This window comes from Arabidopsis lyrata, assembly GCF_000004255.2.
Source record: "Arabidopsis lyrata subsp. lyrata unplaced genomic scaffold ARALYscaffold_8, whole genome shotgun sequence".
NCBI lineage: Eukaryota > Viridiplantae > Streptophyta > Magnoliopsida > Brassicales > Brassicaceae > Arabidopsis > Arabidopsis lyrata.
In genome coordinates, this window is record NW_003302548.1 from 10467361 (window position 1) to 10483726 (window position 16366).

Sequence of the window (16366 nt, forward strand, 5' to 3'; positions counted from 1 at the left end):
TCGTAGCTCATCGTCTGTACGTTCGTCATTTCTCCCTGTAACTAACCGATCTCGTTCGTCGTTAATAAAGAAGTTACTTCGTTCTCCCCGAAAATCCTATAGTTATTCGTTGTTACAACCTCGGTACAAACAATTGGCGCCCACCGTGGGGCAAGTTCGAAGCTTTTCTTTGGACAAACGACGTTGATGTCCCAAGAAGATCAAGACGACATGACCGACACCTCAAGCGATCAAGGAACAGACACGAGCGTACAACCAACGCCCGACGCGATGGTGCTACCTCCGGAGAATCCAGCGGTCGCTCGAGCCGAACGACATCCAGCCGTACCTGTCGCCGTAGCAGCAGTAGCACCAGCCGAAGTAGCAGACGCTGCCGACAACGCCGCCCTCGGACATGCCGTAGCCGCCAACCGAGGTACCAACCTGGATGAACTTGTGCAGACCATCTTGGATCGACTTGATGGTCAAGATGCGCGGACGACCGAACGGATTGACGCTCTCGTAGCTGCGCAAGTTGCCGCCCAAGCTCAAATCGAACGACTCCGACGACGCAGGCGTGACGCTCAACATCACAACGACCAGGAAGGACTGCCGTCTCCACACACCCCTGCTGCCGAACGCTCGGAGAACCAACGTCACCGGCCAGCGTTGATTATCATAGGATCTGTTGACGAGCATCCTCATGAAGGCTTGCCGAACGGCGATACCTTGCCAAGCACCCGAAGTCTCCAAAACTGACCTGCTGAGAGTAGCGACCCGACGCGCGACCTGGAGCTGGAACGTATGAACACAATGCTCAAGGACATGTCATCCAAAATGCACCGGGCCACCAGCTCCGCGCCCGAACTGGAGAAGGTATTGGAGGAGACGCAACGATCGCCCTTCACAACACGCATCTCAGAAGTACGCGTCCACCATGTCAAAAACAAGGTCAAGCTTATTCCCTACAACGGTCTCACTGACCCGAAGCCTTTCCTGAAGTCTCTCAGTATTGCGATCAACCGCGCCCAGTTCTCCGCTGCGGAGCGTGACGCTGGTAGCTGCCAGTTACTCGTGGAGAACCTGACCGATGACGCGCTAAACTGGTTCTCACGACTCGAGGCCAATACGATCGACAGCTACCACCAGCTCACTTCCGTTTTCTTGCAACATCACTCAATATTTATGGTCAAAGGTACTTCGAATGCCGACTTATGGACCATGTCTCAAAAAGATAAAGAACCGTTGAGGAAATTCATTGAGCGATTCAAGAAAGTCGTTTCCAGCATTGTCATAACTGATGATGCCGCGATCGCCACTCTACGTAATGCGTGCTCGTACGAGTCCCGATTCAGAGAAGATCTCGTAATTACTCAACCAGCAACATTGGAGGATGCTCTGCATCGTGCTAATCGATTCATCGAAGTCGAAGAAGAGAAGACCGCGATGGCAAAACGACAACCCAAAGCATCAAGTTCGAAAGATAAGTCCCACGATGAGCACTACGAACCTCGCCAACACTACGACAGGGATTATGCTAAAATTGACAAAGCCAAGAAAGCAGCGACATATGTCGTTGGCGGGTCAGACTCGCAACCTTCGAAACCGTGGAACAAATATTATCGTGAAACAGATCCAAAACGCAATCAAGCGTATTGCGAGTTTCATAAAGTCTCTGGTCATTCGACCGACGAATGTCGATAACTCCAACTCTTACTTCTCTCGAAATTCAAAAAGGGCGATCTCGATGTCGAAAATGAACGACGCCAAGTGGCCGCTCACAAGGATAATCTATACCACCCAGTTCAAAAGGATGGTCGTAACAGACGCAATGATCCTCGCCTGAACGAGCGTGCTCGCGACAATGATCGACGACCCGAACCCCCTAAGCAAAACCGTGACGGACCACGGCATGACGATAATGCACCTGTTCCACGGAACCGCATTCACATGATAATGGGCGGTCTGACGACATGTCGAGATTCTATCCGATCAATCAGAAATTATCGACGCCAAGCAGAAGTTCGCCGCGACTGGATCGCTAATAGCACGCTAACTGTTGATAATACGGAACCAATCACGTTCACGGAAGCCGACGCAGCCGGACTGTCGGGTCCACATAATGATCCATTAGTTGTCGAATTAATAATCAACGAAAGCGCCGTCACCAAAGTCCTCATTGACACGGGTAGTTCGGTTAATGTCATCTTCAAGGATGTTCTCATCCAAATGGGAGTAGATTTATGCTCAGCCAAGCACAATGTCCAGCCATTGACCGGATTCGACGGAGACACAGTCATGACCGTTGGCACCATCATGCTACCAGTATACGTTGGTGGAACGATGAACTGCTTCAACTTTGCTGTCGTCGACAAACCAATCGTCTATAATGTCATCCTCGGCACCCCATGGTTGCACAAAATGAAGGCCGTCGCATCTACTTACCATCAATGCGTCAAATTCCTGACCGCACACGGCGTCTACACGTTGAGGGGTGATCCGCTGGTAGCACGTACTTGCTTTATAATCGAGCACCAACTACGGAACGCAAGGGCTTTCGTGATTGCCGAACCTGCTCTGCAACGCAGCGTGCGATCTGTCCCAACAACCGAATCTGTGATCCAGGTCAATATCGATACAAGTGATCCTATTCGATGCGTTGGCATAGGTTCTGACCTACCGCAACAGCTTAAAGACGATCTTGTCGATTTCCTCCGTCAAAACGTTATGACCTTTGCATGGTCAATGGCGGACATGACAGGAATTGCTTCGGAAGTTACTTGCCACGAGCTTAACGTCGATTCAACGTATAAACCGGTGAAGCAAAAGCGACGAAAACTTGGTCCTGAACGCGCCACTGCCGTCAACGAAGAAGTCAAGAAAGTGCTCGACGCGGGATCTATAGTTGAAGTACGCTATCCGGACTGGTTGAGCAACCCTGTAGTCATCAAGAAAAAGAACGGCAAATGGTGAGTCTGCGTTGACTTTACCGATCTCAATAAAGCTTGCCCGAAGGACAGTTTTCCTCTACCGAGAATCGACCAGCTCGTCGAAGCTACTGCCGGTAACGACTTGCTCTCTTTCATGGATGCTTTCTCCGGCTATAATCAAATACTTATGCACAAGAACGATCGAGAGAAAACGGCCTTCATTACAGATCAAGGCACGTTCTGTTACAAGGTGATGCCTTTCGGACTCAAGAACGCAGGCGCGACCTATCAACGATTAGTCAACCGTATGTTCGCCGATCAGTTGGGTCGTACGATGGAAGTATACATTGATGATATGCTCGTCAAGTCAACTCATGCTGCGGAACATATTTCTCACCTACAACAATGTTTTCAAGTACTAAATAAGTATAACATGAAGTTGAACCCGGCAAAGTGTACGTTCGGGGTGACTTCCGGAGAATTCTTAGGGTACCTCGTCACTAAACGAGGGATCGAAGCCAATCCGAAACAGATCTCCGCACTCATCAATCTTCCGTCCCCAAGAAACACTCGAGAGGTACAACGACTCACCGGACGTATCGCCGCACTAAACCGCTTCATCTCTCGATCGACAGACAACTGTCTACCGTTCTATCAACTATTACGAAGCAACAAGAAGTTCGAGTGGGATCACAAATGTGAAGAAGCGTTCAAGCAACTCAATGACTATCTTTCAACACCACCGATCTTGGCCAAGCCAGAACAAGGGGAAACCTTATACCTCTATATTGCCGTTTCAGGCTCGGCGGTCAGCGGTGTACTTATCAGGGAGGATCGTAGAGAACAACACCCCATCTTCTACGTTAGCAAAACGCTCGACGGCGCCGAACTCCGCTATCCCACCTTGGAAAAGCTCGCATACGCGGTCGTCATCTCGGCTCGAAAACTCCGACCGTATTTTCAATCGCACGCCATTGAAGTTTTGACTAACCAGCCTCTTCGAACGGTCTTGCATAGCCCAAGCCAATCTGGCCGACTAGCGAAATGGGCAGTCGAGTTGAGCGAGTACGATCTTACGTACAAAAACAGAACGTGTGCAAAATCACAAGTACTCGCCGATTTCTTAATTGAGCTTCCACCAGAACTAGTCGAAGGCGTTCCCCCGACGGAGAAATGGATTTTACACGTAGATGGCGCTTCTTCCCGTCACGGTTCTGGTGTTGGTATACGTTTGGAGTCGCCAACAGGGGAAATTCTTGAGCAATCATTCCGACTAGCATTTCCAGCTTCCAATAACGAAGCAGAATATGAAGCATTGATCGCTGGTTTGCGCCTCGCTCACGGGATCGGCGTCAAAAAAATCCAAGTTTATTGTGACTCGCAACTTGTTGCCAATCAATTCAGTGGCAACTATGAAGCTAAAAATGACCGGATGGACGCCTACCTCAAAGTCGTCCGAGAGATGTCCCGCAACTTTGAACTCTTTGAACTCAATAAGATTCCACGAAGTGACAATGCGCCCGCCGATGCGCTAGCTGTACTTGCATCCACGTCTGATCCCGACCTTCGTCGCATCATCCCTGTCGAACGCATCGATCAGCCTAGCATCGATCTACCTATTGCAGCATCCGTACCGCCCGCACCAGCCATCGGTCCTAACGTGCATCCAATCGTCTACTCGCTCAACAAACCGACAGCTTCAACTCGTTCCGCCAGCACTCAACTTGTCCTACCAAACAATGTATCTGCAGTCACTCCACAAGCCGACCCGGTTAACTCCGATTGGCAAACAGAAATCCGCAACTATATTGCTGACGGTATCGTGCCAGCTGACAAATGGGCAGCTCGACGTCTACGAGCGCGCAGTGCACAATACACACTGCTTGACGGTAATCTTTGTCGTTGGAACGCTGCTGGAGTGCTCCTCTCCTGCATCTCCGGTGATGAGACCCTCCAAGTCATGCGTGAGATCCATGAAGGCGCCGGCGGCAATCATTCCGGCGGTCGAGCATTAGCACTTCGAATCCGTAAACATGGCCACTATTGGCCTACCATGATTTCGGACTGCGAGAGGTTTGTCGCTCGTTGCGAAAGGTGCCAGCGTCACGCCCCCATTATTCATGCACCAACAGAACTCTTACGAACTGCTACACCGCCATATCCGTTCATGCGCTGGGCAATGGACATCGTCGGACCCCTTCCTGCATCCCGCCAAAAAAAATATCTCCTGATCATCATGGATTATTTCACTAAATGGGTTGAGGCAGAATCATATGCTCGTATTCAGTCAAAGGAAGTTCAAAATTTCGTTTGGAAGCATATCATTTGTCGCCACGGACTACCATATGAGATCGTTACCGACAACGGTACTCAGTTCACCTCATTACAGTTCGAAGATTTTTGCACAAAATGGCGTATCCGTCTAAGTAAGTCCACACCCCGTTATCCCCAAGAAAATGGCCAGGCTGAGGCAACAAACAAGACCATCATTGATGGACTCAAGAAGCGTCTCGAGGAGAAAAAAGGTGTTTGGGCCGACGAACTTGATGGTGTGTTGTGGTCCCACCGTACCTCTCCACGCCGAGGAACCGGCCAAACACCTTTTTCGCTTGCTTATGGGCTGGAGGCCATGGCGCCATCTGAAGTCGGCCTTTCTACAATCAGACGATCCATGCTCGTCCGGAATCCTTCACTCAACGACAAGATGCTCCTCGATAACCTCGACACCATCGAAGAACAGCGCGACCAAGCTCTCCTTCGCATCCAGAACTACCAGCAGGCCGCAGCGAAATTTTTCAACAAAAAGGTGAAATCTGGATACTTTGCCGAAGGCGACCTCGTACTCCGCAAGGTTTTCGAAAACACGGTCGAAGTAAATGCTGGAAAGTTAGGCGCTCATTGGGAAGGTCCATACTTCGTCTCCAAAGTCGTCAGACCCGGCGTCTACGAACTCTTAACGATGGACGGCACCCCGATCCCTCGCTCTTGGAATTCCGCGAACCTCAAGCGCTACTACTACTAGCGCCTCCCTCGCGCCAAAAAAAAAAAAAAAAAAAAAAACAGCAAAAAAAAAAAAAAAAAAAAAAAAAAAAAAAAAAAACGAACTACGGTTGGCTTGATCCCTTCAAACGGGTACGTAGGCAGCCCCTCCTGGGCACAGCTATAACAAAAAAAAAAAAAAAAAAAAAAAAAATCACAAGTATACTTAACGCAAGCTTTTTCGAACGAGTCCGTTTCGACGATCAACCAGCTCCCACATCGTCAAATTACAACTATAAATCAACGACAACATACTTACCAAGAACGAGCTTTTTCGAACGAGTCCGCCTCGACGATTGACCAGCTCCCACATCGTCTCTCTGGCCAGGAGTTTGATTTAAACGCGTTCCACATGGATGCAGTGGCGAAATAATCCACATCCTTACTTCGGTAAGGACTAAAAGCCGAGCCAGTCTCGCATTAGCTAGCAGGCGGCCAAATCATAATAAGCCAAGCTCCGGCTTGCACGTTCTTGCCGACCTCATAGCACCCACAGGATAAGCCGGACACCAGAACCGCACCTATATGGTACGACTAGTCCGCCTAGTCTACTTTCTACTAAGCTCATCGTTCCAGCTCAAACGTATACAGGATAAGTCAAGAGACGTCTTGCCCCACAATACGTTTCGAAACTAAGCTTAAAACGCCAAGGATACCTCGCACAAAAATTAGCCGAGAATAACCTTGCATCAAAAATGACAAAGACACAAAAAGCTTCTCTCAGCACGTAAAAGTCAAGCGACTAGACGGGATAAGCCGAGCTGCAGATCGTACCTAGTCCACAATTACATTGAGTACAACATAAAGAATAAGCAAAACCAAGAATAAATTGAAAACGTCATCAATAAAAAGAAGCTGCCGCAACCGCGAAACAACCATAGTACATTTAAAAATCCGCAATACAACAAAACCCAACACGGGGCCAACCGTACATAATGCCGATCCGACAAGCTACAACAAGCTAAAAAGCTGGACAAAATCTACGAATACTGAAAGAAGAAATAGCGAACATCAAATCCTCATACTCAAAGAGATCACCAAGGCACCAGCAACCTAAGCACCATCTCCCTCCACTCCAGCCTCGGTCACCTCCACCGGTGCATCATCCGCCAACTCCAGAAAAGGAGCAAGATCATCATCGCAAAGATCGGTAATCGTTAGCAATTCAACCATCGCACGCCATTTATGCTTATCAGCTTTAAGTGCCGCCATCTTCTCATCCGGAACTGCCAAGTCGTCGGCGATAAATTTCTTTAGGCACTTCCGAGTACCCGTAGCTTGGCACTGCATGAACAGAGGATCTTGCGCGGCTCGACAATCAAGGATGTGCTTCCTTAACCTCTCAATTCGGGCAGTGTACTTGGTAATCTTTTCCTTAGCCCGGTTTCTTTCATAACGAACAGCAGAAGTACGCGAGTCCCTTAGCCTAGTCTCCTCGGCAGTAGCCTTCTTAAGCTGTGCCGTAAGCCTTTCGACCAGCTCCTCGAGATTTCCGACATTTCCTTTTTCCGAGTTCAACGCACGCAACCGATTTTGCGCAGAAAAACCTAAGGTCTTGTTTTCCGCTTTAAGAGCGACCGTTTCCTGTTCAAGATCCTTCGCTCGGCGATCGTAAAAATCAACAAGAGCATTTCCGGCACTGATCGACTGAGAACAACAACAAAATCGTTCGAAGAACTCAAAAAATAGAAAGAAGAGAAATGATAAAGACCTGTCCAAATGGAAATCCAACGAACCTGAATCTGCTTGCAAGCCCAAGTCTGATAAAGATTCATCCCCAGGAGAGAATCAACGGGAGGAAACTCGTGAGGAGATCCGTACACCTTGCTTGCGAAGTCACCACAAGAACTCCTGCTAACCGGGAATGGTTCGTTTTTCTTCTCATAGTTGAACGAGAAAGAATAGTCAACTCCCCGGACCTCTTGAGCAGAACTCCCCCGTTCTCGTACGATACCAGAAGACTCCCGTGAATGGCCTCCATGAGAAACCTTCCTACGTAAGGAAACATCAACATCGGGGGGAACACGAAAGGCGGCCTCGTTAGTCGAACCTGACACTTCTTCTTCCCGGAACGAGCAGCAGAGACCCTAGCCGCCCTGTCCTCGCTAACAGCCCGACGGCCAGGAACGACCGCAGTTCTCCCCGAAACGTCAGGACCTACGTCTTGCTGCGGCTCAGCCACCAGCTGCGGCTGCACAACTCCCTGCTCCGGCTCTTCATCGATCTGGATAGTCTCGGTCTCGCTCGGCACTATACCACTCACCCCGAATGAGTCAGAATAATTCGGAAAATCGACAGCTCGCTTTCCCCATCTCCAAACGTGACGGTGAACCTGCAAAACACTTTCGTATAAGAGAACGAATGCGAAACAATCAAACAAACGAACTAGCAAAGGAACATACGAATACAAGACGACTTGATAACTCCTGGCCAAAACAAGGATCCTCTCGTCCAAATCGCACGTAGACCCACAGATATATCGTTGCGAGCTTTACGTGGTCGAGGATCGTGCGCTGCAAACAGAAAACAAAATACGATCAAAAACCATGCAAGCATTCACTCCATGTAGTCGTATCCAAATAAAGTCTACCGGGAAACAAGTTCCACTCGGTAGCAAGAGAAGAGCTAGATGCCGGAGCCGAAATCTCAGACACTTGCACGTAGAAATAATATCGCCGCCAGTCGACAACCTTACTTTTCACCCCATGAACTATCTTGTGACTCGACCTAGCGTTCACTTGACAAAGACCCGGGTTATCTGCCATAACAGAGAAAGTAGTAGCTTCTTCGAAAAGATCGGTATCGACCTCTACACCACAGTCGTTCCCTAACATCATCAAGCCAACTGCATTGCGAACCGAACCAAGAGAAAGCTGAGAAAAAGCGATCCCCCGTCGAAAACAATATTGCACGAGAAAATCTAGGAGAGGAAAGCGAAGTTGGCCGTCAGTGAAGTAATCCTCGCATACGCATATATCCTTTGGGAGGATTCCAAGGACGCCGATGCGGTTTCGGCACCATAATCGCCAAATCCTCGGGAAAAACTCCCTGCTCGAATAAATCGGTTAACCTCTCTACAGTGCATAACGATTTCCCGCCATCACGCGCAACAGGAACCGACGTCGATCCGATGCCAAGCGCAGCTTGTTTTGGACAACAAAGCCCCAAAACAACCGACCTCTTCCAAACATCTCCAACAGGGTTCGCGGTAACTTTGCATTCCCTAACTTCGTCGCCTCCGTATTCACCGCTCTTTCTCGACTCATCGAATCTACGATGCTCTTCAAGTTGGCTCAGAGTTTTTCCGATGCCACAGTTGGTAACCACGGGAACCATTCCCAATAAACTGTCAATCTCTCCCAAGTCTCCGTCATCAACTTCACCGGAATACTCCGCCAAATCGCGACCACCAAAGTCCTCAATTGACAAGCCAAACTCATCATTCCCCCCATAGTGAACTCCTTGGTTTGCTACGTCACCGTTCATACCTAACCATTCGCGATCCATCGTCAAACCAAAACAAGTCGCGGGTTACAACGAACGATCCACACAATTTCCCTCCTCTTCGAACCGGTTCACACTAAAACCACCGCCGTAATGACCAAACCCAAGCCTGTTCTCCGAACGGACCGCCTCTTGGTCTCCTCTACTTGCACAAACGAACCACCGTTCTCCACGTCGCAAGCCGCCGAACCAAGTTTCTTGCCGAACCAACCTTCCCGCCGAACCAAGCTCCTCACCGGTTCAACTTCGCGCTGAACCAAGCTCTTCGCCGAACCACCGTCGCCACGAACCACCGAACCGGCTCGCCGAACCAAGTGCACCACCGAACGAGCTACCGGGACGAACGAGCCACCGCGCCGAAGGAGCTACCACGTCGAACTAGAACTCCTCTCTCCTTTATCCCACCGAACCAGATGCTCAACTTCCCAAAACTTGTGAGGCGAACCGTGTTCCTCTCCACCGAACCACGGACCGAGCTCTCTACCGAACCAGCCGAAGCTTCTCTCGCCGAGCCGAGTCACGAACCACCGAACGACCTCCTCCACCGAACCACGGTCTCAAATCGCCGAACCAAAAACCTCTCACCACATCTCCTTCTCCACCGAACCACAACCACACAAAAAAAAGAGAGAAAGCAAAAGAGATAAGGAAGAAAGAGAAAGAAAGTTTACCTTTTGGAAAAGTGAAGAGATGAAAGTGGTAAAAGAGTAAAAGGAGGGGACATATATATAGAGAAAAGTGTCAGTACCACGCGCGTTTACCGAAGTAAAAAAAATCCACAGTACAAATCACCGGAACGAGCTCCGCGCTCCTCGAAAAACGTGCCCACGGCACAAATCACCAGAACGAGCTCTGCGCTCCTCGAAAAACGTGTCCACGGCACAAATCACCGGAACGAGCTCCGCGCTCCTCGAAAAACGTGCCCACGGCACAAATCACCGGAACGAGCTCCGCGCTCCTCGAAAAACGTGCCCACGGCACAAATCGTCGGAACGAGCTCCGCGCTCCTCGAAAAAACGTGCCCACGGCACAAATCACCGGAAAAAGCCATGCGCCCCTGTTTAAGCCAAATCAACATATATCCAATTCAGAAGACACGTTCACCAGATTCAAGAAAACTCTCGTCTGCTGGACTAGGGGGGGGCTTATTGTTGGATATGGGCTTCACCCACAAAATGCCATTTGGCCCAAACAGAGACCCAACTATTTATCGGGCCTGTTGTCTCTCCAATTCAGCCCATCAAGCTTGGAGGGTAAAATGGTAATTTACTGAGGGAACAGAAGAGACCTTAGGTCACAATGATTGTCCTATAAATAAGACACTATTGGTAACAAGAAGACCCGGTGGTTAATATCCAGAGGATTGGAGAATTATTCACAGCGTAAACTTTCGTTCGTAGTTCTCTTCGTAAACTGTCGTTCGTTAGTCATAGTTCTTTGCGTATACATTCGTTGGTTGTTCGTAGCTCATCGTCTGTACGTTCGTCATTTCTCCCTGTAACTAACCGATCTCGTTCGTTGTTAATAAAGAAGTTACTTCGTTCTCCCCGAAAATCCTATAGTTATTCGTTGTTACAACCTCGGTACAAACAGTAATACGTGCAGCAAGTGACCTGGTCATTTTGCTCGCAATTGTCTTAATGTCTCAATCTGGCACAATCATGGCCTTCTTGGGTAAAACTATTCATAGTATGCTTGCCTTTCTTTTTCCATCTTTGTATTTGTGTATCACGTTTTAACTTGGTTTTGATTGTTATGTAAAGCTCTTGATACCTTTTATGATAACACACCATACAAACTTTTAAGGTGGTTTTAAGATGGATTTGGGCGTCACAATTTTTTAGCTGATTTAGATTGATTGATATAATCATATATGTGTCTTCTTTTGGATTTATTTTTTTCTGGCCAATATTATACCAAATGGATGAAATTCTCTAATCTATACCGTGTAGTTTGATAACCTAATCATTAAAAACTCTCCAGACGCATTGTATCAGAATGTTCCACGAAATTGCTTGTTGGAACTGCCGTGAACCAGGTCACATGGCTAATAGCTGCACCAACGAAGGCATTTGCCACAGATGTGGTATTGCCGGACACCAAGCAAAAGTTTGCACTGCTCGCCAGCTCCCACATGGGGACCTTAGACTCTGCAACAACTGTTATAAGCAAAGCCACTTTGCAGCTGAAGTACATTGTACGTCTCAATATTTTTATACGAGAAGATAGAAATTAAATAATGTTTTGTTGGTACGAAAACCAGGAAAAAAAAACGGAAGTTATCTTTGCCAAAAAAAAACATATTAATTTGCATATTAATAAACAGTTATTTGAACCTAGACTAAAAATTAAGTGAGTCTATATGTTTCCATGTGTCCTTGAAACCACTATGATAATCACATGTGCTTGGGTTCTTTGTCATTATGTGTTTGGGTTTAAGCTGCAAAATTATTTAATAACATTGTAACAAAAAGTAGTCTATCTTTTCTTATTAAGTTTTAAAATAAACAAAATATTTACATATTGTGTGATAAATTTATTTTTTAAACTTAATTATCTGAATGAATAAACTTAAATTATCCGAGATAATAAAATATTCAGATTATTATCCGATATGAAAATATAAAAATTAAAATTAAGATTTAGAGAATATACAAGTTGGTAATTGTTATCTTTCAGAATTAAATAAAAAATCAGCACTACATGAAAATTGCCATCTCATATATATATATCCTCAATAAAAATGGGAAAAAATGAAGGAAAAGAGTAATTAATTTTCATGGTGATTGACTTTTCTCGACACTAGATTTAGGATAATTTCCTTATTTCATTGTGGTTTTAAAATGATAAGGCTATTATTTAATTAATTCTTTTTAAAAAATATTCTACATTTTTTTTATAAATGGCAACAAGAAAGAATTGGACAAGAAGTTTAATTACATCTCCGGTTAATATTTAGAAAGTATAATTAATAGTTTTCAAACGGTTAAGTTTTTAAAATATATTAAATATTTACATATTGTGTGAGTAAACTATTTTGAAGTTTGGCAAAAAAACATTTACATATTCATCGAATAATGCGAATTTAGAAAATGATAAGGTTTTGTGTAAAAAAACCATCCAATTCGCCCATTTTTACAACTTTACCATCTATTTCCAAAAAATACTGATTAATCATACGAAATCGAAAATAATACGCAATATAATCTTTATACGTATATTGTAGACGTTTTTCTGTCACATACATAAGTTTTTAAAAATTCTAATATTAGCGTTAATTTTTTCATCGTGAGGGCTTCGATTTGACATATTATTTGTCAAAAATTTACGAACTTGACAGTAGCGAATAAGGTTTACATTGCGTATTATTCTGGACTTCGTAGGATTAATCTGCATTTTTCAGAGATGAAGAGTAAAGTTGCAAAAATGGACAAATTGGAGGGTTTTTTTGCACAAAACCCAAAATGATATTAAGCTTATTGCTATGAGTACTACAGAGAATATAAAACCTGAAATTTATATTTATTTTGGTGATTTACTTGGATTTATATAAATTAAAATAATATGTGTACGGTGATATTTGTTGATTGATGAGTTTGGTTACAACAATGATAACAAAAATGGAGCAAAATAGAGGGTTTTATGCAGCATGATGAAAGTTCTTGATAAATGAGAAATTAATTGCTCATTGATGATCTGGCTATAACCATGATAACAAAAAACAGAGCAAAATCAACGGTTTTATTCACCCTCATGAAAGATCTCTTGATAAACATAGAAATCATTTGCTGATTGATAAGCTTGGCTATAACCATGAAAACAAAAATAGGAGCAAAATTGATGGTTTTCTGCAGGTTGATGAAAGAGTTCTTGATAAACGTAGAAACCATTTGCTAATTAATGAGTTTGGCTATAACCATGATAACATAAAGAAAAAAAAAAATTGACAGTTTTCTACAGCCTGATTAAAGATCTCTTGATGAACGTAGAAATCATTTGCTAATTAATGAGTTTGGCTATAACCATGTTAATGGAAAAAGAACAAAATAGACGGTTATTTGTAGCATGATGGAAGTCCTCTTGATAAACTTGGATATCATACGTTGATTGAGGAGTCTGGCTACAACAATAATCAAAAGAAAAATGAGCAAAATTGATTTTTTTTGGTGCTGTCTTACGAAAGACCTTATGATAAACGTAGAAATCATTTGCTGATTGAAGATATGGCTATAACCATGATAACAGTAAAATGAGCAAAATTGACAGTTTGCTACAGCCTGATGAAAGAGGTCTTGATAAACGTATAAATCATTTTTTGATTGTTGAGTTTGGCTATAACCATGATAACGAAAAAAGGAGCAAACTTGACAGTTTTCTCCAGTCTAATGAAAGAGCTCTAGATAAACGTAAAAACCATCTGTTGATTGAAGAGTTTGGCTATAACCATGACATCATAAAAAGGAGAAAAATTGACGGTTTTCTATAGCTTGATGAAAGAACTCTTCATGAACGTAGACATCATTTTCTGAATGATGAGTTTTGCTATAACCTTGATAATATAAAAAATGGCACACTTGACAGTTTTCTCCAGCTTAATGAAAGAGTTCTTGATAAACGTAAAAACCATTTGCTGATTGAGGAGTTTGGCTAGAACCATGACAACATAAAAAAGGAGCAAAATTGATGGTTTTTCTGCAGTCGAGATCTTGATAAACGTAGAAAACATTTGTTGTATGATAAGTTTAGTTATAACCATGATAACGGAAAAATGAGCTAATTTTACTGTTTTTTGATGTTTGATGAAAGAGCTCTTGATAAACATAGGTATCATTTGCTGATTGAGGAGTCTGGCTATAACCATGATAACAAAAAAAGAGCAAAACTGGCGGTTTTTGGTGCAGTCTTATGAAAGACCCTGTTGATGAACGTAGAAATTATTTGATGATTGATGATACAGCTATAACCATGCTAACAGTAAAATGAGCAAAATTGATTGTTTGCTACAGCCTGATAAAAAAGTTCTTGATAAACATAGAAATTATTGTGGAGTCTGGCTATAACCATGATAACAAGAAAATAGAGCAAATAGACAGTTTTTTGGTGCAGTCTTATGAAAGCCCTCTTGATAAACGTAGAACTATAACTAATTAACTCTTATTTAACGTAATTCAAAATTATTAAAAAATTAATTTATAAATATAACTAATTAAGATAATTAAATTAATATTATATTGATGTGAGATACCCAATGGAGATGGTACTTGATGTTGGTCTGATATAGTTTATTGGTTTTGCGTTAAACTGGCTTTCTCTTTCTGAAAATAACAATGATGTTTATTGATTATTAATACGTGAATGTTTTGATCGGACAGGTTAACAAGCAAAACACTAACTCAACCCATAATAGCCAGACGGATGAATGCATCGTAGCTATCCAACAAGCCGCTTCGTGGGTGGTGCCGGTCGATAGATTGCGTGGTTTATTTGTTATGCTGATGGGTGTTTTCTGCGAGGCAGATCCGTTATCGGTTTGGGATGCTACCTGGGATGTATTGTTTAAAGATGTGTTGTTTCCACAACAAATTCTTTTTAACGATCATGGTAAATGTACACCGTTAATTTTTGCCAATGTTTACAAATATCGTCAGATGGCTAATGTTTTATTATTTTGTTATAGAGCTGGAGCCTGACTACAATGAAATCCAAAACTTTGAGACATTTATGCGTAAGGAAGGCTCTACGTTCAATGTCTATGCGGAATTACGGAAGAAAGTCGCTTTAGCTGGTGGTCCTACATGTGATCCTACGTTGGAAGATAAAATGCGTGATCAGTTTAACAATCTTAAGATAGATTAGATGGTTTTCATCGTTTTAATTTATTTTTTGTTTATTTTAGGGTTTTATAAACTATGTTTCTGCTTGGTTCTCTCTATAATATTATATTTGTTTCGGCAAAATAATAGAACATTTTTTTATAGATGGTGTTTTGATCTATTAACGCTGCAATGAAGATTTTATTTTATTATTCCTGTCTTGCGTTCTCTTATACTTTTTTTTTTATATTGCCGGTGTATCTTTATAATTACGCAATGAGTTGTAAGCACCATAAAACGCGATAGTTAAAACACATAGTTTCTTGTTCGTTGACCGTCAAACAACTTATGTTATCTATGATTCGTTTGGCGTCGAAAAAGAAAAATAAAAAATCAGACTGTTAATTGGAACAACTAAATGAAACAACGTCCTATACTGTGAGATGCATGATAGCTGCTGTATGTTGAGTAGGTACTTTCGTTTGCTATATGGTTTCTTGGAATTTTATACAGGTCTCACGGTTGTGTTATCTATTCATTTTATCTCCAAGTAATATTTTAGGACCATATTTGTGAAGTTTAACAAGCTATGGAAAAATAAAGTTTCTGTCATTATAACTTGTATTTATGAGTTGACATTAATTTAAAAAGTAAAATTCGTTGTGCTCGAATCACGTATATGGTTAATACTATATAAGATGACAAAAAAAAAAAAAAAAAAAAAAAAAAAAAAAAAAAAAGGTTAATACTATATAACATATCATAAAAATATAATATTTCCAGTTTTCAGTTTACTTTTTATAGTTATTTTCGTGAGATTTTCATCTTCTCCCGAAGTTATGTATAGGTATTACCAATGCATTTGTTGTTAAAGTAAATATTCTATAAAATTCATTCTTTTTTTACAATCAGTATAAAAAGTAAAATTTGAGTATATCTAAAAAATATATTGGTTAGTAATATATATCGCAATATTAAAATATAATATTTCCAGTTGTTCTATTAATGAATACCATAGTAGATTATTGTTATATTAAATTTTCCGTTGGTTTCCTCTGTGTTCACGATCTTCTTGGTTTTGGAGACAATGAAACGTGGTAG

The 16366-nt window shown here is 43.1% G+C and overlaps 1 protein-coding gene across 1 annotated transcript; it reads left to right on the forward strand.

Annotated features, from left to right (window-relative positions):
* The first annotated feature begins 678 nt into the window (after window positions 1-678).
* On the forward strand, window positions 679-1786 carry LOC110224973. Its single transcript, XM_021013193.1, has one exon. The coding sequence runs from the start codon at window positions 784-786 to the stop codon at window positions 1681-1683; it is 900 nt and encodes a 299-aa protein (XP_020868852.1). The 5' UTR covers window positions 679-783; the 3' UTR covers window positions 1684-1786.
* Window positions 1787-16366: the final 14580 nt, after the last annotated feature.

What these genes read in the sequence shown, in the direction of transcription:
- LOC110224973 (XM_021013193.1), top strand. Translation starts at nt 784, where the DNA reads ATGAACACAATGCTCAAGGACATGTCATCCAAAATGCACCGGGCCACC.